This window comes from Thamnophis elegans, chromosome 12, assembly GCF_009769535.1.
Source record: "Thamnophis elegans isolate rThaEle1 chromosome 12, rThaEle1.pri, whole genome shotgun sequence".
In the NCBI taxonomy this organism is placed as follows: domain Eukaryota; kingdom Metazoa; phylum Chordata; class Lepidosauria; order Squamata; family Colubridae; genus Thamnophis; species Thamnophis elegans.
Genome location: NC_045552.1, coordinates 12,117,976 through 12,141,608, shown reverse-complemented (window position 1 = coordinate 12,141,608; position 23,633 = coordinate 12,117,976). Strand labels below are relative to the sequence as shown.

Sequence of the window (23,633 nt, the reverse complement as noted above, 5' to 3'; positions counted from 1 at the left end):
AAGCAAAGTCAATGGCGAAGCCCAGATTCACTTAACAACCGTGTCACTAATTTTAACAACTATAGTGATTCACTTAAGAACTGTAGCAGGGACGGTCATAAAATGGGACACATTTCATGTAACACATGTCTCACTTAGCAACAAAAATTGGGGGGGGGCTCTATTGTGGTCGTATGTTGAGGACTAACCTGTACAGGCTTGTATGCATCTGACTGATTGAACGCTATAAATTTCTCAGCTTCTCTATGAATGTGGCTCCCTTTGCCCCCGGAGAGCTTAAATGCATCTCATGTGCATATATGAGGGATACTTAGGATATGTCTGTACAACTCCATTAGATAGAAATTACCCAATCAGCATCCATTTCATGCCCCGGAGTCTGGGTGCTTTGCTGATTTGGCATATTATCCACCCTACATTTGACGGTGGTGTTTTACATCAACTTTTTTTTTTAATCCTCTGCAATTTCATCCCTTAGATTTGCATACCTTATGTTCCATCTGCAGCCTAACTTTGACAACAATATGAATTACAGCAATTTCAAGAACAGTTAAAAAGGGCTGGGGCAGCAAGATCTCCCTGTACCTCAAAGGGAAGGGAGGAAGAGTATTTGTCTTTTCCAACAATCTGTTGGTTTTCGTTTGTGCCTCAAACTCAACAGTTGGTTAATTTTCATTCCAAACTCTTCCGCAAACGGTCCTTTAAATGTTAAATCTTGCACTGTGCTTGGAGCTGGGACAGAACTGAAAAGCAGTGAAAGGGCTTGTTCTACAGTTGACATTTCAGCTACCCCCTTGATTCGTCTCTAGATATTTGGATCCTTCCTATATTCCCATGGATCAGTGTTTCTCAACCTTGGTGACTTTAAGTCCTGTGGACTTCAACTCTCAGAATTCCCCAGCCAGCTATGCTGGCTGGGGGATTCTGGGAGTTGAAGTGCACAGGACTTGAAGTCACCAAGGTTGAGAAACACTACCATGGATAGTCTGGAATATCCCCACAATTATCTTAAGGGCAGAAGGAATTAATCCATGGATCTTGTTCTATCTCTGATCCAGTACATATTTGTTTCAGTTTCAATGGCAGGGCCTATTGGAAACAGATTTGGATTGTGGTCTAGTTTTTTTCCTTTTTGATTTATTTATTGAAATATTAAAAAGAATAAATAGCTACCAAAAGAAGACAAAGAAAAATAAACACACCGGATAGAGAAAACAAATAATAAACAGAAAGGAAGTTTACAATAGTCATGAAATTTGAAGTCTCACGATTTTCATTAATTAATTGATGGTGTGGAATAAAGTTCATTTTATCATCTAAAAAAAAAACCACTCAGTGGGGAACTTTATAAAACCCTGAACATAATATTAATATGCCGACTATTTATCATTATCGGAAGGATAAACGGACACGATCATTTAAACAGAAAAACAAAAACGAAAGAGCGAGGGGGGAAAAAACAGAGAAAGAAAAACGTCGAAGAAATGCAGCCCTTAAAAAAAAAAACTACTTAGCTTCAAATCCCTCCCATTGTGCCCCGACTCATAAATACATCCACATGTACATAAATGTCAGTGGTTTCCTCCGAACATCTTACTCAACGTCTGCCTTTTTGTATGAGTTATAGGTCAGCCATCCTGGCTTCGGTTTGCTCAAGCTTCTGTTCTGAATGTGGATCGTTAATTGTGCTTTTCAGATTCTCAGGGCAAAAGAGTGGGGGTCTTTTGCTCCCTGTTTAGAGTTGGGGTCTCCAACCTTGGCAACTTTAAGCCTGGAGGACTTCAACTCCCAGAATTCCCCAGCCAGCTTTGCTGGAAGTTGAAGTCCACCAGGTTTAAACTTGCCAAGGTTGGAGACACCCCCCCCCTCCCTGTTTTAGAGCACATGGAGGTGTGAATGTAGGGTGTGTCTTTTCTCAGGGTTTTGCAGAAGGCATCCAGGGAAAAAAACCATGGCTATTTTAAAGAGTTGCAGGCAGGGTTCAAGTTGGTGTACAGGCCAAAGTGCCCCTTTCCCTTTGGATTTGCAACAATGCATAGCCGTTGCATCAGTTACGTCTGCAGGTCTCAACTGCTTCATTTTATGCAGATGAGAAGTAAGCACAAACACACACAACCCTACCTTTCTCCTGTGTGTGTGTGTGTGTGAGAGAGAGAGAGAGAGGAAGGGAGGGAGGGAGATCCTTTGGGATCTTTTCAAATGATTCTTCAATTTCCACGTGTGACAGTTGAGCATGCATGCCTAGAAAGTATTGAATACTTGCTGATTTATAGTCGGGGGGGAGGGGGGAGGACGATGACACAGAAATAGTAAAGAAAGGGGAATAGAATCTGGGAGATGGTATGGCTGATCAGGGTAACTGTGGACGGCCTTTTTTATTATGGGATATCTTCTGTAGAGATGCCCTTGGTTGGTTGAGTTAGATATTTGGGGTCAACAAATCGAAGCACAAGATTGACAAAAGTTTAGCTGGACTGCCCTATTGGGATGAAAGCAGTCTGATAGAGAAGAATTTAAGTAAGATAGGCCATCATTTCTTCTACTTTTATTAATAGCAACAGCTCTTAGACTTATATACTGCTTCAGAGTGCTTTCCAGCCCTCTCTAAGCAGCTTACAGAGTCATCTTCTTGCCCCCAACAATCTTGACTCCTCATTTTACCCACTTCGGAAGGTTTTGAGGTTTTAGGTTTTATTGGGATTTATATGCCGCCCTTTTCCCTGAGGGGACTCAGGGCGGCTTACAACCACAGGGGAGGGGAAGTGCAAGGTCAAAACAAACACTTTGTGAACAAAAGAAAAATAATAAAACACAACTTTCATTCAGCAATCAAACACTCGGGCGGGTAATTGGAAGCCTATCCCCAGGCCTGCTGGGAGAGCCAGATCTTGAGGGCTGCGCGGAAGGTCTGGATCGTGGTGAGGGTGCGGATCTCCATGGGGAGCTCGTTCCATAGGGTCGGGGCAGCAACAGAAAAGGCTCTCCTCCGTGTGGTCGCCAGTCGACATTGACTGGCAGATGGAATTCGGAGGAGGCCCAGTCTGTGCGATCTGATTGGTCGATTTAGGGAGGTAATCGGCAGAAGGCGGTCTCTCAAGAAGGATGAAAGGATGAGTCAACCTTGAGCCTGGTGAGATTTGAACTGCTAAATTACAGGCAGCCAGCAGACGGAGCCTGCAGTAGCGCATTCTAACCACTGTGCCACCACGGCTCATAACTTAAATTAACTTAAATCCATCACAAAATTCTTGCGGTTGCCTATGTTGGCCCCTCTGCATCGAATGTGTTTTGATTCTTTCAAGAGTTCTTTCCAATGCTGTCTTATTTTATCGTGTTTATTTTCCCTTCCCCATCCCTGGAACGTACTGACTTAATGCTGGACGATGGTTAAAAATAAAATAAAGAGCGGTGAGAACTTCGACTTGGAAAAATAAGCTACATGAAAACCAGCCGAATCAGATAAACATAACAATGCCAGGATTCTAAAAGTAGCACATTCCAAAGTCTTACTTTGTTTGTGTTGTGTAACTGGAATCAAATTGCAGCAGATAGAAAGACCTACACAGCTACTGCTTATGGGTCAGTTATATATCCAACCTTGCATCCCAGGCTGGAAAATCCCATCTTCCAGAAACTCTTTTTGAGTACTTGGAAGCTGCTTCCAAATGTTAAAAGATTTGGGAGTTGTCACATTAACTGTACAGTATTGTAGTTAATTAAAAGACAGCCAGTTTGGTGTGGAGGTTAAGGAATCCGGCTAGAAAGTGGCAGACTCTTGAGTTCCAGTCCCACTTTAGGCATGAAAAACCAGCTAGGTGGCCTTGGGACAGTCTTTTTTTCTCAACCCTAGGAAACAGACAATGGCAAACCACTTAGGACAGTGTTTCTCAACCTTGGCAACTTGAAGATGTCAGGACTTTAACTCCCAGAATTCCCCAGCCAGCGAATGCTGGCTGGGGAATTCTGGGCGTTGAAGTCCGGACATCTTCAAGTTGCCAAGGTTGAGAAACACTGACTTAGGAAAAGCCTTGACAAGTGAATTGCAAGGGCCTAGTCCAGTCAGTTTCCAAAAATCAGACACCATTGAACAGAAGGGGGAAAAAAGGAATTAAAATCTAAATTGAACTAAAACTATTTTTTCCCTTGCTCTTCTGTCCTGGCCGGGTTCCCTTTTCAAAGGATGGGTTCCTTTCATGACACTCAAAAAGGCCACTGGCCCACGACGCATGGCGCAATGCAGCTCACCAGTAATCCATATAAGGATGTACCCACACAGCTCCACCGGAAGCAAAATTCCTGTTGAGAAATCGTATGATTATTAGGAAGGTTCTTGTTTATTCCATTTTATAACCTGTTGATTTCCCAAGAATCCGGGGGAGGATTTTCTTGTCCCAAATCCCACAAGTCTCCTTTGGCTGTTACACCATTGTGTGCTACTTACTTGCTCACAAGCAATAAGCATTTCCTTGGCCCTTTTTCCTGTCCTTAAGAATGTGTCAGCGCTTCGGATGCTGTCAAAACTTGGACGGCCTGCCTTCCATCCCAAATCTGAACATCTCAACTGATCATGGTCTATGGGTGAATTTCTCTCGGGGGATTTATAACAACCCCGAGAGAATTTCTCCCATAGACCATGGTTTAGGCAAGCCACCATAGTGTCCTGTCTCCAGGATTGCATTTTTCTTCCCCTTTTGTGCGGTCTTCTCTAAGCCAAACCTTTTCAATGGAAACTGGCCCAAATGAGCTGTAATTCTCCAGCCTTTATTTATTAATTGCATTTGGAAAGCTGCCTCTTTGAGGCTGAAAGTCCTAAATTAAATCCTCTTCTATTTGTGCTGAATGGTTGCGTGAGTCAGATAACTTGTCAGTGAAAAGGCATAGCGTGACTGTTGGCTTCTGAGGGAGGACACGGGGCCCTGCCTGGTGTTGTGTCTGCCAACCACTAAGTCCACGATGGCGCGCAGAGGTGGCACGTAGAGCTCCAGGTCAGATCTCTGTGGCGTTTCTTTCGTGATCTTCTGTTTCCCTGCAAACGACAAAACAGAAGCCCACGAAAGAAAAAGATCTTACCTCTCGCTGCGCCACCGGTGTTGGGATGCCCCGCCTCCCACCAGCCGTGCATGTGTGCATTTGGGGTGCACGCACGCATCTTTCAGTTTGGGCATGCACACGCACACGCACAGTTTGGGCACTCGGTGTCTAAAAGGCTCGTCATCACTGCACTAGGATGTGACGCATTCTCAACCCATTTGGCAGAGTCTAACTTTGTCCACAAAATTTTGCCCACAAAATTCACAAGATGGCTAGAGCTGGTTATGGCTTGCACTCCTGTTTCGCCATGTTCCTTTCCAGCTTTCCTCTCTTCCCTTCTGCCCACCAGAGAAGAAATCTTGTCTCGAAAATTGGAATACCCAACCAAGAAGACCCATTGTCCAAACTGACTTTCGGGATGCTTTCTTAGAAACCACCTGCTGACTGTAGACTTTCTAGTTAGTTTTATAATCCATCAAGAAGTAGAGACCTTATAAATTGTAACCTGTTTCGTTGAGGAGGAGGATTACCAATTGATTTGGGGTAACTCTTGGGAAGCAAATTTCCCCTCACCTTACTCCGGTTCCTGCCATGAAGTACCAACAATAGGTACCTGATGAAAATGTTTTCTTTTTCCAATGAACTAGTAATTTACACAGCCTTCCCTCCCCCCCACTCTTCTACCTACCTACCTACCTACTCTATCTATCTATCTATCTATCTATCTATCTATCTATCTATCTATCTATCTATCTATCATCTATCTATCTATATCTATCATCTATCTATCTCTATCAATCATCTATCTATCTATCTATCTATCTATCTATCTATCTATCTATCTATCTATCTATCTATCTATCTATCTATCTATCTATCTATCTATCTATCATCTTCCTACCTACCTACCTACCTACCTATCTACCTATCTACCTACCTAACTAACCAACCTATCTAGTTACTTAGCTACCTAGCATCTATCAGTATATGTCTTACCTTTTACATATATGTCTGTCTGTCTGTCTATCTCTCTATCAATCATCTCATTAATCTATCTTTATCTGCTTTATCTATATCTATACATTATCTCTCTCTTTCTTTCTCTTTCTTTCTCTTTCTCTCTCTCTATCATTATATCTATGCATCTTTCTTTCTCTCCCTCCTCCCTCTCTCAAAACACACACACACACACACACACACACAGACACAAATTTAGGTGGCTGCCCATTTGACCAAACACAAAGTCTGGGTACAGAACAAGAGTTGCAGATGTAATTCTCTTGACTGAAAAAGTCTTAAGGTTCAACTAGGAGACCTTGTCTCTCTGCAGATGGAACCCCCCCCCTCCTTTGGGGGGGGTGCCCCTCTTTCACAGGTGAATCTGGCTAGACTTTCAGTCCCTGATGCTTAGAAGTGACTTCTCTGGATGAGGGTGAAGCAGTTTGGCTCAGCAAAACAGCCATCAGATGCAGATTTTTTTTGCTGGCAAGGAGTGGAAGGGAGATCTGAGCCTGGTTGTCTCCTCTTCTCACCCCCCCCTTCCTTTTTGCTCATGGAACCAGAAAGTGACAATTAAAACACTGTAAAGGGGCAGTTATTTTGAAAGGAGCCAAAGTTTTAAATGTTTGAAGGAATTTAGATCTTGTAATGCAATGCCCTCTGCTGGCATCAGCCTGAAAGTGCAAGATTGTGGGGCAAGAAGTATGTTTGATTTATTTAATGGATTAAAAGTCACAGCCAGTAGATCAGTGGTGCAATTCAATTTTTTTTACTACCCATTCTGTGGGCATGGCTTGGTGGGTGTGGCAGGGGAAGGATACTACAAAATCCCCATTTCCTCCCAATCAGCTGGGATTCAGGAGAATAGATGTGGGCGGGGCCCGTCAGAGGTGGTATTTACCGGTTCTCCGAACTACTCATAATTTCCGCTGCCGGTTCTCTAGAACTGGTCAGAACCTGCTGAATACTACCTCTGCAGTAGATCCATCTAAAAGGCAGCAGTGAGACAATTAAAAGTGAAATCAAAACTCCATGCCAAAAACCACCTGAGATTTGGGGAAATGTTTTCAGCTCAGAAGATAAGCCTGCAGGAAGAGAACTTCCAGAGTTACCGACTCTTTAAGAGAAAACTATTTGGGGGAAACCAAAACCTGAATGTTTTGGTTTAACAGCTTAGAGCTAGGGACTCTAGAGAACATTTAGTCCAGCCCAATGGTTCAGAGAAGCAAATTAGACTGGGCAAAGAAACAGAAAAGTTAAATTCACACCATATCCTCAACTAGGATAAAATGAGAGAGTTGATTATATATATGTATGTATGTATGTATGTATGTATATATATATATATATTTTAGTGACCATTCAAATGACATGACCAGTTTTCAGAACTTACAACCGTAGTAGCATCCCCATGGTTACATGATCAAAATCCAGACGCTTGGCAATTGACTCCTATTTATGACGGTTGCAGTGTCCCGGGGTCACGCAATCCCCTTCAGCAACCTTCCGACAAGCAAAGTCCATGAAGAAGCCAGATTCACTTAACGACAGTTTGACCAATTTAACAACTATAGCACAACTTGTATTTGTAGCCCACTCTTCATGCTCTTAAATTTGAAATCACATCTAGACCTGGTTAACATCCCTGCCATTTTGTGCCATTTTAAAACTTGGCTGTTCAGCAGGAGAAGAGAGTTCAAGGGACCATCGTCCCCTCTCAGAATGTGGAAGTATTAAAAAAAGAGGCCACCTTTCTCCTTAGCTCAAACACACACATTGAATTTAGGAAACCATTTTCTGACATTCCCCCCTCCCCCCCCCAAAAAAGCAGAGGAACCTTGTGTATGCATGTAGAAAATTGAAAAATGTAATGTTTTTTTAATATATAAAATTTTGTTTTTAGCGTTTGCAGTAGTACTAAGCATTACAATGTTAGTCGAGGGTTTTTTTCTCATAAAACTACAGTGATTCACTTAACTTTGGCCAAAAAAAGGTCGTCAAACGGGGCGAACTCACTTAAAAAACGTTTTCGCTTGGCAACAGACCTTTTGGGCTAAAATTGTATGTCGTACGTCGAGGACTACCTGCATGGGCGACTCCCAAGGGGCTGCTTTGTTAAACGTTCTTTCCTCTTCTCCTGCTTTTGGTACAGGAAGACAAAGATGTTGCTCCCAGGAGGAAAGCATACGGCTCCTCCGAGCAACTGACCTCGAGGAGGAGGCCAGAGGTCAAGCCGGAACTGTCCCGCCAACCTCCGAGCAGCAGGGCTGAGGAACAGAGACGGTGGTCCAGAGACCACTCGGAAGCCCACTGAAGCGGCTGAGGGTAAGGCACAGGTTGAATCTTTTCCTTTGCTTCGTTCTGTCTTTTTGTTCAGGGCAGCCCCAGACGGGGTTCCTTTCTTTTCCCTTTCCCCACAACAACCTTGCAAGTTGGATTGGGAAGGAAGGCTGTCTCAAATCACCTGAAGCATCGGTACAAAATCCTTAGTATGACCACACTTAGAATACTGCATCCAGTTTAAAAAAAAAAAAGGTTGAGACTTTTTTTTGGGGGGGGGAGTGCAGAGAAGAGCAACTAAGAGGATCAAAGGTTTAGGTTTATTAGATTTATATGCTGCCCTTCTCCCAAGGACTCAGGGCGGCGTACAACATTAAACACATAATACAAAAGTTAAAAAAAATATTAAATAGAATAACCCAAACAAACCCAATAAGAATTGACAATAACATATTTGTTTTTAAAAAAATTCAAATTAAAATTAACAATGATCAATAATTTATTTTGTTTTGTTCAGGCCAGGCTGGCTTGCTGGAAAAGCCAACATTTTAGGGTGCGTCGGAAGGATCGGAGGTCAGGGATTATAGGAAGATCCGGGGGCAGCTCATTCCAGAGGGAGGGCGCTCCCACAGAGAAGGCTCTCCCCCTGGGGGTCACTAGCTGACACTGTCTGGCTGACGGCACCCTGAGGAGGCCAACTCTGTGGGATCGCACTGGACGGTGGGAGGCTACCGGTGGCAGTAGGTGGTCTCGCAGGTACCCTGGGCCTAAACCATGGAGCGCTTTAAAGGTCATAATTAGTACCTTGAATCACACCCGGAAGACAACCAGCAACCAGTGCAGGCCGCCTAAAAGGGGTGTAACATGGGAACACCTAGGTGCCCCCATGATAACCCACGCAGCCGCATTCTGGACCAGTTGAAGCCTCCAGGTGCTCTTCAAGGGCAGCCCCATGTAGAGAGCCTGGAGACTAAAACATAGGAAGAACGGCTGCAGGATTTGGGTCTGGCTGATCTAGAGAAAAGAAGGACTAGAGTGACATGACAATAGTGTTCCAGTATTTGAGGGGTTGCCACAAAGAATAGGGGGGGGGGGGCGGGTTCAATTTATTTTTCAAAGCACCAGGAGGCAAGGCAAGAAACAATGGGTGGAAACTAATGAAGGATAGAAGCAACCTGGAATTAAGGAGAAACTTCCTAACTGTGAGGACAATTAACCAGTGGAACAGAAGTTGCCTTCAGAAGTTGTGGGAGCTTCATCACTGGATGCTTTTAAGAAGATACTGGACAGCCACTGGTCTGAAATTGTATAGGGTCTCCTGCTTGGACAAGGGGTTGGACTAGAAGACCCCCAAGGTCCCTTCCAGCTCTATCCTGATAGAAATGTGCTGGTCTTGTTAACTCTTAAACTACTGCAATTACTTGGAAATTGCCGGAAGTCATACCAAAATAAGGAGGTGTACTAAGACTGTAAAATGTCTCCACATTTCCTAGCTTTTTCAAAATCAGCTGAAGTTGGCTAACACTAATTCAAATGCATTGATTCTTCCCATATATAAAGTATATCTACCAAATTGGTGGTTGAACAATTTTGGTAGATTTTCATGTGTGTATATACACACTTGCACAAGTGTGGCAAAAAGCAAATCAATTTGTGAATTCTCCTCCAGGCTCAAAAGACCTTTAGCCCTGTAATCCCAAATAAGCAGGCCCACGCTTCCCATTGCATTAGTAGTATATTTATGTTGGTTAAAATTGTTCTTAATTTTAAATACTGTATTAGTTCAAAAAAAATTTTTTTGCACTACATATGAAGATATGTGCAGCGTTCATAAAAATTTGTTCATTTTCAAACTATAGTCCAGCCCCCAACAGTCTGAGGGACCATTATCCCTCCTTAATTCACCATTGGAGGCTCTGTGTGTGTGTCTGTCTGTGTGTGTGTGTGTGTGTGTGTTCAGTCTCGCCTTCTTCCTCCTGCTTCCAATATGTCTCAATGCCCATCTTGGGGATTTTAGTTGCAGTCTTAATCAGTGCAATTCTCAGTCTGGTTTATTGTGTGGTCATCTGAAACCTACGATCAGAAATTATTTTGAAGGAAATCCTGTTTTATTCTTTTTTTAATGGCCTATTTTAAGGAGCCTGAAGTTGCTGTTGTAATGAAGTTAGGCAAGTGGCAAGAAAGTTTGCGCTGTTTTTCCTTGGCGGAGGGGGGATCTTAAGTAAATAGATTCCTTAGGTTGAACAAGCACCCTGAGCACAAAGGCAAAATGAGCTGCTAAATTGGCCATGCCCCCTTAGTCACATGACCACATAGCCACGCCCTCCAAGCCGGTTCCCCCCCCCCAACAATGTGAGGGACTGTGAATCAGCCCCCTGTTCAAAACGTTTGAGGACCCCTGCTTAAGGACATATTGATGGAGCTCAGGGCATATATAAATCATATGAATCTACATGAAAATGTCCTGGATTACATGTGGAAACTACTGTGAGGTTTCCATGCTGGGTCTTGCACAATTGTCCCTCAAGAATTTTTTATATATGGCTTTAAAAAGAGACTTTAGACTTAGAATAACTTTATTGTCACGTTGAATCTACACTAATCAGCATACATTAAAATGGAATTATGTTGCATGCAGCTCTCCAGTTTCAGACCTTCGTATGCAGCATCTGAATTGGCCTGTAGACAGAATGGAGGTTTTTTGTGTGTGGATGGCCCAAAGGCACACATCTGCCTTTCATGCCTAAGGCGGGACTAGAACTCACAGTCTCCTGGTTTCTAAGCCAGCATCTTATTACACCAAACTAGCTCTAAAACTGACATTTGATGTTGTCTTTTCTTTCTCTCTCTCTCTCTCTCTGTATCCCCAGCTTATTTCCTGTTGCAGTTTGCATGACTTCCAGACCTGGAATGCCATCTTTCTCCTGCTGCTGCTGATGCCAGTCCACCATGGGGGGGATGGGGGCTGATTCGGTGCCTGACCTCTTACCCCCTTTCAGTGCTCAAGTACTCTCCCTCTTCCACACACACACGAACACACCCCAAACAAAAAAAGAACACCCCAACCCCAGATGGACTTTTCTTTTAACGAAGGCTTTGCGTTCTCCTCCTCCTCCACGAAGGAGGATGTGGAGACTTTGCTCAGGGGAATCCCACTCCGGGACTTTTACTGAGCGCGAATCAATGGAGACCCTCAGCTGGCAACTGCTTGGAAGCATTCAAGAACTTTGGACATTTGCCTTGGGTGTTTATGGACTCCATTCCCGGAGCAGCTTTTGGTTTGGTTTGACTTGAAAGTCCCATGGAAAACCACTTTGGGCCTCTGCCTGCTGGTCCTCAGCTTCGGAGAGCCATTGACCTGACACCTCATGGCCACAGCTCTTGAAGAATGGCCTAGTGGGGGTTCATGGGCCATTGCTTCCCTGTAGCAGCATCTCTTCTTCCTCCTCCTCCTCCTCCTCCTTGCTCGAACTGCAACAGTTTGGCCTCTCATACCGATGTTTGATTGAGCCATCCAGAGAAGCAATAAATTGAGATGCATCTCCTCCACCGTCTCCTGCTCCACCGGCAGGGACTGGAGCGGTTTCTGGGTTCTCTTTGGCCTCAAAACAGCTGCTTCCTTTCTTGTTGGCACAGCACACTCCTTGCAAACCCAGCCAGATTTGGGGTCCTACAACGACAAATCTCATCGGCAATCCTCCCGCTCTGCTCCCCATCAAATTGCACCCCGATCCTAAGGGACCAGCATGCTCGGCGAGGCTATTCTAACGTCACTTGAACCGAGCCCTAGAAGACTCAAGTGTGGCCGGCAGTTGGAGGTGTCGGGTTTCTCCAGCACCTTGGCGCATCCTTGGGGGGAGGGGAGGGACACATTCCTTTATTTCTGCTACCTCACCACTTGCTTGGACAGAAGGACCAGCTTGGATCTTCCGGAGACCCAGCAGCTGCCCTCTTCCTCCCTCTGAAACAGCAAAAACCGAACTTGGTTCACACACTCATCCCCGCCCTCCCAGGTCTGTTTTTCATCGTATTCTGTGCGTCTTGTTCAGATGCTGCTCCATTGTAAGAATTCTTATCTGCCTCTGCCCTTGTTTTGCCAAGGTGGGATTCCAAAAACTGATCAGAATTAGCTGCTCTTCCCTTTTTTTAAAGGAATGTCTCTCATGCGCATGTACAATCATGCCGAGCATTGGAATGGTGAGAACCAATCCAGAGGTTCTCTAGAGCATGTGAGCTGTGAGTTGTCATTCACACTCGCAAGTAACACCCTCTCCAGCCTCCAGCTGTTTGACGAAGAGATGGGTTCCAAGAGTTAATTAAAAATGCAATTATTACGGCAGCCAGTCCATGTGGCTCAGATGAAAATAATGGGTCGGGGGAGGAGAATCAGCCAGTGGGTTGCTGAGTCTGCTCACCTGCACACCTTCCTCACCTGCTACTACCTGCAAAGCCTCTGTGTTGTCTGGCTAGCTGGGAGCAAATATGGGGAAAGTTTTGAGGTGCAAGAATCTATGGGTACCTTGTTTCTCCTGTTCCTGTGTTCTCCTACAAGTTGTTTCATCCACACATTGGGAAGCTTTCCCCCCCACCCCTCGTCCCCGTCCCCAGGAAGGGTCTGCCATTCCTTTCCTTCTGCTGTCTTTCTGCTTCAGATGCATAGTAGCTGGCTTAATGGGGGGAAGAGGGGAGAATTGTATCAGCACCATCATCCACTGTCACCTCTTCACTGTCAACCATAACGCACCATCAGCTCCTCACTCTCAATCATCACCTACTGTCACCATCCACCATCTATCTCTTCCTCTAAAATCATTGGAAGGGTGCCTGGTGTTAGGCGTCAGGATGTAGCACTGTGCGCTTCAACAAGATTTGCCTCCCTCTAAGCCAGTGCTTCCCAAATAGGAGGATGTTACCCAAAACTGAGCAAGACTGGTTTTTCCTTTGGGCAACAACGTGTGACCCCCATTAACCAATCAGAATAGGGACATTAAAATTGACTTAGATTGCCACGTGTACTAAAATATATTCGAAAAATCTCCCAAAGCATTCCTTATTAAGACGAAGGTTGATAAAATTACAATTGGCAATTGGCTGAAATGATCATTCAGTGATCATTGCTTGTATAATACTGGTAGTTCTTGAGTTACGACCATTCATTCAGTGACAGTTTGAAGTTACAATGGTGCTGGAGGAAGGGAGTTACAACAGGTCCCCAAAAGTTCAGTAAGGCTTTTTGATAAGCAGTTTTGGGTAATGAAGGAAAATGTTTGGGAGCCCTGCTCTAAGCAGGGATCTCCAAACTTGGCAATTTTAAGACTTGTGGACTTCAACTCCCAGAATTCCTTGGCTAGTTGAGGAATTCTGGGAGTTGAAGTCCATAAGTCTTAAAATTGCCAGGTTTGGAGACCCCTGCTCTAAGTCACCCTATTCAGCCACATAGAAGAGGAAATTCCATTGGAATATCTTGGCTCAAGAGAAAAGATCCCACATCTCCATGGGTCTTTTTCATAAATAAGTGCATTGTGTTCCTTGCCATCTTACTCCCACCGAATATGAGTTTAATGAAAAGTTTGGACTTCCTGTGGCAGCCATGCCTGGAGTCGTTAGCATGTTAAGACTTACAGAAACAGGAGATTATAGCTAGAGAATGCAGCATGTACCACATTCTGCTTTACGTCCAACTAAGATGTGAATAACACAATCAGACTTCATTTAAAAAGTCATGCACAACTGGAAACGGGGGAACAGCCCCTCCCCCATGTCATGGGAACACCACCAGTGTTGTCATTTCTTTCATTGCTGTTGAAAAACCAGCCTTTTAGGTACCCTTTGAGGGTTTCAACACGAACCAGGTTCTGGAACCACGAAGGGCATTTTATACCTTTACCTTGTAATATTACAAACCTAAACTGATGCTCCTCATGGCAGCGGTTCGTTTCTCCCTTTTTGCATGCCACATTTTCTGTAGCGCAACAGGAACAAAGGAGATGGAAGAGTTTTTGGTTTCTGTTGCAAAAGGTCTAGGAAGCCTAAGGCACGTCAAGGAATCTGCTAACGCTTCAGGCGTGAATCTGAGACAACCTACTGCTGGTTTGGCTTATAAAAGGGTGCCAGTGCTGGTTCTTATAGCAAAATAAAGGGAAATCTGGGGAGGAAGTCAAAAGACCGGATGCCTTCCTTCCAAAATGACATTTCTGTGCTTTGTATTTACATAACCAGGGTTACTTCAGTAAGCTACAGGCAATTCTGAAGCCATACATCCCATCTCTACTAAGTTACCAGCTCAGCCTTTGATGGAGTACCACCAAAAGAGTGGTTACCCAGTTTTGCCCCCTTTTTTTTAAAAAAAAAAATCTAATAAGCCTTTATTTCACGCTCCAGCACTTTTTGGATGCTTGTCATGTAACACTATTTTTATTCTCCAATTTTTGGCAAGTCTTCCAGCTTGTGTGGGTGGGTGGATAGGTAGGGAAATGAAGAGGAAAAAAAACAAACCTTAAATCGATTTGTGTCCTTTGACAGGTGCCAAGTTTACATGAAAGTCTTATTTGGTCTGTGTGGTAAACCAATCTGTAGTAGCCATTTTAATAAGTATTTTTTTTTTGGCGTGCTTTGTGTGCCTGATCTAGTAATAAGATGAGGCTTGTGGATTAATCCCAAAATTAGGATGCTTTTAAAAAAAAAACAACTCCCCCCCCCAAAAGCCATTCCACCATGAATTTAAAAAAGCACTTTAGCGTATAAAACCTGATCTAAACCGTTCCATTCTTCTTGATCTCAGGCTACTTGAAAATTAAACCTGCATTGATTCTGCTGCTACTTGAGCCATTCCTTCAATTGGGTCAGAGATGCTGCAGTGCCCATGGATGGGTGGGTGAGGGGGAATTGCAGCATTTAACTCTAATTCTGGTTCCTACAGGGTGTTTAAATCCCTTCCTAAAGCATGTTCCTTTTAGACATGGAATTTCAGGTGTTACTTGTTCCTCAGTCAGCTAACATTGTAGGCTAATGTGGTCGTTTTTTCATTTGTTCCTCATCAACTGCAGCCCCACTAGAGACTTCGCGAAGTCAATTATGCAAAGCTTAGCACCATTTAGTGGTGTGTGAAGCTCAATTAGTCTTAAACTTGACAGCTAGGCTGGTTGATCTTAGGGTGTTGTTGTGATCCAAGTCTTTTTGGATAGTTCAGGGATTTTCAATTTTTTTCAGTGGTTTTCTAAAAGCAATGCATGATTTTTTTTTTGTGAGATCGTCTCCCAACAATTGATTCAACTTTAGGGTAGACTTCAGCAAGAAATAAATGTTTCGCTTACTTTGAATTATTGTCAGGCAGCATATCAGAGGCAGTTATAAACTGCAGTGTATAGAGAAAGGGAAGAGTAAATTTTAATCTGTCTACCTGTGCTAGACTGATTGTTAAATAGATTATAACTCTTTTTTTTTTCTAAAAAGATGTGAATCCTTTCCTTACTGGGCTGGCCCAACTCCCTGGATTAAATTACCCCTGGATTAAATTACAGTTCAATGCATTATCCAAATGCAGAAAATAGCTTAATTTGGGAACCAGTTTCAATGTGTTGATGTCATTTTACTATGACATGCAAAAACAGCCCCTGAAAGGGTTACTTTTCAATCTTCAACTCAACAAGGCAGAGACAATCTCTTCTCCCCCTCTAAGATTACTTCACTTAATTGCTCAGAACTCTGTAGCTTTCTACAGAATTTCTGCAGTTTTTCACTTTCTATCTACGGAGGAAGTGAAAAACAGCATGTCTTCCAGCTAACTTGTCCAAGCCCCAATATAAGCGTTCTGTATTCCACTAGTAGAGACTCTTGCTCATTTCTTCATCCCTTCCTAGCTCTATCAAGTTGCCAACAGCCTATCACAGGTCTGGCTCAGCCGAGAGGATCATCTTTTTTTCTCCACTACCCCTTTATTTTGGGGGTTGTGGGGGTGATCAGTTTCCATTTCTTAGGCCTTAGAACAGGATTGTCCAACCTTGGCAACTTTGGACTTCAACTCCCAGAATTCCACAGCCAGCTGTGCATAGCTCATTGGGGAATTCTGGGAGTTGAAGTCCATCGATCTTAAAAGTGGTCAAGTTTGGACACACCCCTACCTTAGAATATACTTGAACAGCTGGGAAGAAGAGTAGGTTTTACTGAGAACAGTTTGGGACACAAGTCTGTCCTTGTTTTCTTCTGCTCTCTGTATTTATAAAATCCATTGAATTGATAGCTACCATATTCATCCTTATTAGGGATTTGTGGGGCAGGGCAGAAATCAGATTCTGCCGAAGAAATGTATTTCCCCTAATTAAATATGAATGCCTTGTCTTCGTTGTTATATATCAGGGAATCGACTTTCCATTCTCAGTTTTGCAGTTCCCCATCAATCATCTTATATTAAACTAGATGTAGAGCAATAAATAATCCTTATTGCCAGAGAGGGGAAGGAGGGCTATTCAGTGAATGGCTGAAAAATCTGTAAAATCGGGATTACAAACCCTACGGAATGGCTAACCCTGAGGTGCAATAAGAGCTGGTTGTATTTGTGAACACGAGGGTTTCATGAAGATTGGCTCAGCTTGCACACTTTTAACGAAAAACAACTGTAAAGTGTATTTGTAAATATTTTGCCTATGTTTGGGGTGAATTAATTAATTTGTGTTTTAAACTGTAATATGTAACTACCATAGGGAATCCCCCACCCCTCCCACCCGGACTTTCCGATGCTGAAAAATTGTGGGTTTTTTTTAAAGGAACAAAAACTAATGCAGCATTGTAAATTGTATTTGATGCACGTGAATTTTCTTCTTCTCTTTCTTTAAACTCAAGAAACTTAAAAACATGCAGCAGCTTCTCCCACCAGGAGATCTGCGCTTCTTAACAAGGAACGTGACCACCTTCTTGCTCCTTTCCTATCACTTGCTGAAGCAACATTGCAGCTCTGATGGAGAGCCAGGCACCTTGTTGACCAAATCAGAGCTTTGTGCGCACGAAGTCCCAAACTTTATGAGACTGTATGCAAGCCGCTGCCAGCCAGAGAGCGCTCAGCATACTTCGCTTCATCCTTCAGTGTGCCATTAAGAGGCAAGACTGATCTAGACGCTGACATCCGAGTGCCAAGAACTTAGGGTTTTAGCCATAGGGTCGGTCAGAAAGACCCCCCGCATGTATGCAGCAGAAGGGCAGTGCCCCTGAAGCACTGAAACGATGCCCCTTCCCTTGCCCACTCACATTTATGTAATGGGGAGGCTGAGTTTTGCTGCTTTAGTTAAAAGCCCAACTTGATCGCCAACGAAGGAAAAGAGCAGGGAGAGACTGCTGTGCAGAAGTTCTCCCTTCCTTTTGTCTTCTTGGTTAGAGACCAAAGGAATTACTTCGTTTTTTGTTTTTTTTGTGGCTGTTGGAAGCCCCAAATCAGCCTTCCATACCTGCACAAAGGGAGAGGCATGTTGGTCTTCCTGCCGTATGAAACACTTGAGAATCTTTCAACTTCTGTGGAATGTATTTTTAAGAGATGAAAATATATTTTTTCTATTTGCTAATGTCCGGACGGGGGTGGAAAAGGGACTGCAGAAGCCAGACAATGTTATGTGTTCTAAGGCAGATGGGCATCGCCTGCCTTCTATTCCTTTTCAGGTGAAGAAAAAAAAAAAGCAAGTGCAATTTAAGCCCACGATTATCTCGAGCGCCTCGGCTCCCAGCCCGCCACATGCTCAGCCAATGACCGGCACTATTCAGGTCACGCTCCCCCTGACCCACAAGGAAGCACTAGAGTACTAGCATGCTGGCTGGGGAAAGGCTCCCCATTCGTTCACTTCCCAAACTCGCCTATGCACTGGACAGCAGGCAGTGGGAACCTGCCAGTTACACAGAGCAACGAGTCTGCATGCTATGTTTAAATACATTTTTTTGGTCCGCATGTTATCTTCTGACTAATGCTATCTGTTCTGCAGTACATAATCAATAAAATTATTTGTATGTTAATGCAACTTGTGAGGCAGAAAAGTCCTTTTGCTTCATCCACAGGAAAGAAAATCCAGCCCCTTCCACGCAACAGATTGTGATGCGTTAACAAAGGGATGGATCACAAAGTGTATCACGGTGATTGCGAAGCCTGCATCTCACCTCACTCTTCTGACTAGGTCCATAGTTGAACTTTAAAAAAAATTTTAAACCCAGAAGAGAGACACAATAGAAGAGGCTATTTGTAGCTCAAGGGTGAACTGTGGGGCCCTGGGTGCTCTCTGAGCTTGTTTTCTTGCAGACGTTTCAATACCCAACTTGGTAATATTATCAGTGCTCGTTGGATAATGAAATGTTTGCAAGAAAACAACCAAACTCAGAGAGCACCAAGGACCCCACAACACAATAGCATGCCATATTCAAACACACACACACACACACGAAAACACATTGGGAGTTTTTAAAAAAAATTAGATTTATTTTTGCTTTCTAAGCCAAATCCATGTAAAACGAACTTACCTTAATTACTAACAGCTATCTTACAAATACTCTAAACCATAGGAAGAAAGTTAACCAAAGCCACATATGTACCTAAAATGTTCCAACGAGAGAGAGAGAAAGAGAGTTTATTTTCTGAGTAGTATGAACACTACTCTGGTGGGCCTGAATTGGGCTGGCAAATCAAGAGCAGCATTTTCAAACGATGGATACCTTCGAAGGGCTTCTCCGTTGGGTCAGATGTTTTCCAACTTCTGGATTAAGCCCTCCAACTGGTAGTGCTACAGAACACAATTCCACTTGCTTGTAACGAACAGTTCACGCCAAGGATTCTGAGCCCACGGCACTGTTTCTAGCATTGGCATCTTCACATAGGAGGTGTCTGTTGTGCTGTTGCCGCAGGGGTCGTTTGGCGAGGGAGAGTGTACATCGCACCAAGAAACTGGTCTGCAATACGCCCAGCTTCTCTCAGGCCACTTAGCAGCGCTCCGTGAACTGTCGCTGGGTAGTTACGAATTGTATGTTCTCCAGCAAAGAAGAGACGAGGAATTGGCTGGGGGGAAAAAAAAGCAGTGGGCAATGATTTGAGATCCTCTGAGGAAGGTAATGGGACCCTGGTAAAATAAAGATGGCGAAGCAGTTGTATTTTTAGTGAGGTCCTCGGAAATGGAAACTGGATGGGAGAATTATTTGTAAATTTTGCAGAAGCAGCAATAATAATTGCAAAGTTGTGTCACATTTATTGCACAGATGAAGAGGGCAAAGGGAAGTAACAATGTTCCTCTGATACAAAAACAAGAATTTAAATTTAGCAAATGATAATGGTGAACCTCAAAACATGTTGAGATCAAAAACTTTTTAAAGCATGGTTGGAAGATATGGGGACTCATAACCGGCTTCCAAACCAAGTAACATGCATTAACCTCCTCCATAGGATGACATGCATTCAGCCTGTCATCTTCCTTCTAGAGTTTACCCAGAGCCCTACACCAAAACCTTAAATTCTACATCAGTCTAGCTAGACCTGTGTTTTTCAACTTTGGCAGCTTTAAGATGCATGGACTTCAATTCCCAGAATTCCCCAGCCAGCAAGCATGCTAGTTGGAAAATTATTGAAGTTTAACTTCACTATCTTAAAGTCACCAAGGCTGAGAAACATTGGTCTAGCCACTTTATGTAATTGACAGTTACAAATCATGAAAGCTGATGCCAGTTAATAAAATTTTGTTAGTTGGAAAAGATGCCACTAAATACCTGATTTTTCTGCCATCATTAACAGCACTCCTACAGAGCCCCTTGCGAGTACAATCTCTTTCTTTGTTCCCACATGGCATAATTCTTAATGTCCGAGTTCATTCAATTCTGTCCCCTCACTTAACAAAACACAGTTGCAATAACACAGCTGTTTATCATGATGGCCTGATCCACCCAGTGTAAGGCAATGGCTGGGTTTTCCCCAGCATACAGAATTACCCAATTCTCTTATCTTCTAGTCAAGTGTGTTGTGAGAATCGGGTTGATTAGGTTGCAGAGCAGGGTCCAGGTGACTTCTATGGACAACGCAGCCCTAAGTTTGGTTGCATTTATTAATATGAACTCAAAAGTAGTTATGGTTGGAAGAGGGGGAAGGTGATCCAAGGACTCAAGTAGAAAACAGTAGACCTTCAATCCTCCATTTAGTGACCATTCAAAGTTACAAAAACACTCCAAAAAGTGACTCATATCTGTTTTTCACATGACGGTTGCAGCATTCCCACGGTCTGGGCCCTTGGTAACTGGCATGTATTTATGACAATTTCACTCTGTTTTGGTGTTCAATATCTGTGACCTTCCCAGTTGGTTTCCAACATGAGAGTCAATGGAGGAAACCAGATTCGCTTAATGACCACATGATTCACTAACAATTGCAGTGACACACTGAATTATGTCATAAAATGGGGGGGAGGGCGGCCAATAAATTTGATAAATAAAAGGAATAACTGCCTTGCTTAGCAGTGGAAATTTGGGGCTCAATTGTGGTCTTATGTCAAGGGCTAAGTGGGCTCTCTTGGAGAGAAACTGAGGTAAAACCATAAAGACAACTTTCATGGCAACTATTAGACACGTAAGGAAGCAAACCTTCATCTGTTTCAAAGAAGTAAAAGACCTCATTGGAAGGGCCAGAATTAAGCCAAGGTCGCTGGCTTACTTATGCTAAGTCACATCCTAGCAACAGGATATGCTTAAACTTGGCTGTTCTTCAAAGGATGTTTTAGACTCACCTGGGGAGCTCCTGGAATGGCTGGTCCAGGAGTAATTGGCTGAGCCATCAAGTCATAATCGTTTCCTGAAGAACCAGCTGCTACATAGGAATAAGAGCCTCGGGCCCACGGATCAGCCCGCCATCGAGATACCACCGTCTCTTTGGGCTGAGAAAGAAGCCGAAGAGAAATTCAATGGGAACACTGCCAAAGTAAGGTTTTTATGAAGTCTTTGGGATAAGGGTTGGGTGGGAATGTATGAAGAGACAAATCAAGCTTACAACAAAATGTAAAAGCCTTGCAAGCAGCAAAAACCTGAAAACTTCTGAGGTTCCTACACAAAAGGTTTAAGATTGCTTAACATCCAAAAAAGGACAAGCAAAGGGCAAGCATCTCCTTCACAAAGAATGCAAAATGGAAGGAGACATTTGCCAAGCCATAATGATGGGCTGTTAGGATTTTTCACTTTCCTCTTGTACTAAAGCCTCAAAACCGATCAGATTAACAATACACAGCAATGAGGATGGCATTAAATCATTTAAAATAAGGAGTATTCCACAATAATAACTCTTCTTTAGATCCATAAAACATGAAGCAGAGAATAGAATTCCCAGCCCTGGAGAAATCTTGATAGCAGGGGGTGGTGAAATCAAAATAACTTTTTCGAACCAGTCCCTGTCTGTCTTAAATTACGCATCCCAGAAGATTAAGGCTACGCAAAGTTGGCTGTATTGATGAAAACAGCCCCTTTTCTAAATACATCAGGTTTAGTAGCAGCTCCTTTCTAGTTTGGTAGATTTGCTTCACAAAGGATATGTGCCACAGTGGTGCAGTGGTTAGAGTGCTGTATTGCAGGCTACTTCTGCTGACTCCCTGCAGTTCAGCAGTTCAAATCTCATCAGACTCAAGGTTGACTCAGCCTTCCATCCTTCCGAGGTGGGTAAAATGAGGAGCCAGATAGTTGGGGGCCATAGGCTGACTCTGTAAACCGCTTAAGAGAGGGCTGTAAAATGGTATATAAGTCTAAGTGGTATTGCTATACCCCTTGAAGGAAGCTGCAGGGCTTTGCTATGATGGACAGACAGGGAACCATGTAGGCAAAAGACTTCTAAGCTACGCATCCCACAGAACTTCCTGCATTATGAAGGATGTGATACCTGTGGGACAGCACTGCTGCCAAAAATACCCTTGAGGATAGCAAGGCAGCGTCCAACAATGACATCATCGCTGATGTTCTCCATAATTCCTGCTGCTTCTCCTGCCACCAAAGCCAGAAGGATCGGTGCTGTTTAGGGAAAGAAGTTTATGGGGCATTAACAGAGAGCAAGTCCAAGAGATATTAGCTTCACCCACCTTGTGAATGTTTGCAAACAGACGAGAAATGAAACATATTTCCTAGACATGTAAATGGTTGAAGTTAAGGTAGTCTTATGATGATGCCGAAGATGATTTGAAAGTGGCTAAATTTAGATCTATTTTGTTCAATCAGATCCGTCCAAAAAAGAAAGAGATTTAAGAAAAGCTCTCACTACTCTGCTGAAAGCGCATGCTGAAACATTGGCCAACATTGGTGTTTCCAGTTATGGAGATTCAGGGAGCCCATGAGAGTTATTCAGGGATCAAGGAACCATTTTTCGCTTAATATAGTTCAGTTTCTTTCCTTTGAGGCCCATGCAACCTGAAGACCTCTCTTGCATCTCCTAAATTTACTGCCACTTTCAACTTTTCCAGGTCTGCAGGCTCCACGGTTCTTAAAAATGAAGCTCAACAACTTTGTACTCAATCTTTAAACAGATATCAGTGTTTAATATTTTATGTACTTTGAGCACATAGTTTACAATCCCAATGTAGGACCTTGTGTATTCAGGAATTCCAGTTTGCTCCTTGGAACATGAGTGTTACACGCCTTCACACAACTACCTTTGTAAAGATTCCAAAACAGGAAAAGCTCTCCTCTGCTTGCTGTTGTACTGCCAACATGGCCGAACAAATTCACACTCGGATCCCAAAACACGCGATCAAAACATAGCACAACCTATTAAGCAAAGGAGGAAAATATTAACGCCAATTAAAGTATTCCTACTTTAGGAATTTAAGTGGTTTAACAGATGACAGAACTTCAAAAAAAGATATGCCTTTTTATTCTTGCAGAAAATACTTCAGGCATTGATAAAGGCATTTTGCATGCAGAGTCACGCTGACCATCCACGAGTTGACCAGTTTTGCTAAATAAACAGTCTTTGTGCTTTTCATGTTACCTTGTTAAGGTTTCCAAATCCCATTCTCTGTACAGCAGATGTCTTCCATTCTGGAAGAGGAGGAACAAACTGGACTGCTGGAGGCTGCTGCTTTAGCACTCCCAAAGGAAGGGTACACAACACGGCGTCACACTTATAAATAAAAGTCTGACTAGTAGAACGAGTATTGACAGCTATCACTTCACATCCTAGTGAAAGAATGGAGAGAAAAGAGGCCGTCATGAAGAAATGATGGAGAGAGAACAAATGGCTAAATTAAGTGGCTACTGTAAGTAACTGTTTTCTGTTCACTGCTTCTAAAAATTAAATGAATTTGAAATCTACCAGTTCTCAATGCCATGATTTCCATCTAGAG

General features: G+C 43.2%; 2 protein-coding genes across 4 annotated transcripts in view; one reads left to right on the top strand and one right to left on the bottom strand.

The window, feature by feature from the left end:
• The window catches only part of LUZP1 (leucine zipper protein 1), a 75,793-nt gene extending 57,821 nt beyond the window's left edge, over nt 1-17,972 (top strand). For both annotated transcript variants that reach the window (XM_032227748.1, XM_032227749.1), the window contains exons 3-4: nt 8,183-8,355; nt 11,181-17,972. In XM_032227748.1, the coding sequence (XP_032083639.1) occupies nt 8,183-8,344 (162 nt within the window). In that variant the 3' untranslated portion in view covers nt 8,345-8,355; nt 11,181-17,972. The remainder of the gene's footprint in view (nt 1-8,182; nt 8,356-11,180) is intronic.
• Nucleotides 17,973-18,737: 765 nt separating this feature from the next.
• The window catches only part of KDM1A (lysine demethylase 1A), a 29,607-nt gene continuing 24,711 nt past the window's right edge, over nt 18,738-23,633 (bottom strand). Inside the window, exons 16-20 of one of the 2 annotated variants that reach the window (XM_032227507.1) lie at nt 23,279-23,466; nt 22,938-23,055; nt 22,178-22,305; nt 21,042-21,188; nt 18,738-19,333 (exon numbers count right to left, since the gene is read on the bottom strand). In XM_032227507.1, coding sequence (XP_032083398.1) covers nt 19,148-19,333; nt 21,042-21,188; nt 22,178-22,305; nt 22,938-23,055; nt 23,279-23,466 — 767 coding nt within the window. In that variant the 3' untranslated portion in view covers nt 18,738-19,147. The remainder of the gene's footprint in view (nt 19,334-21,041; nt 21,189-22,177; nt 22,306-22,937; nt 23,056-23,278; nt 23,467-23,633) is intronic. The other variant, XM_032227508.1, reaches the window with a different exon arrangement.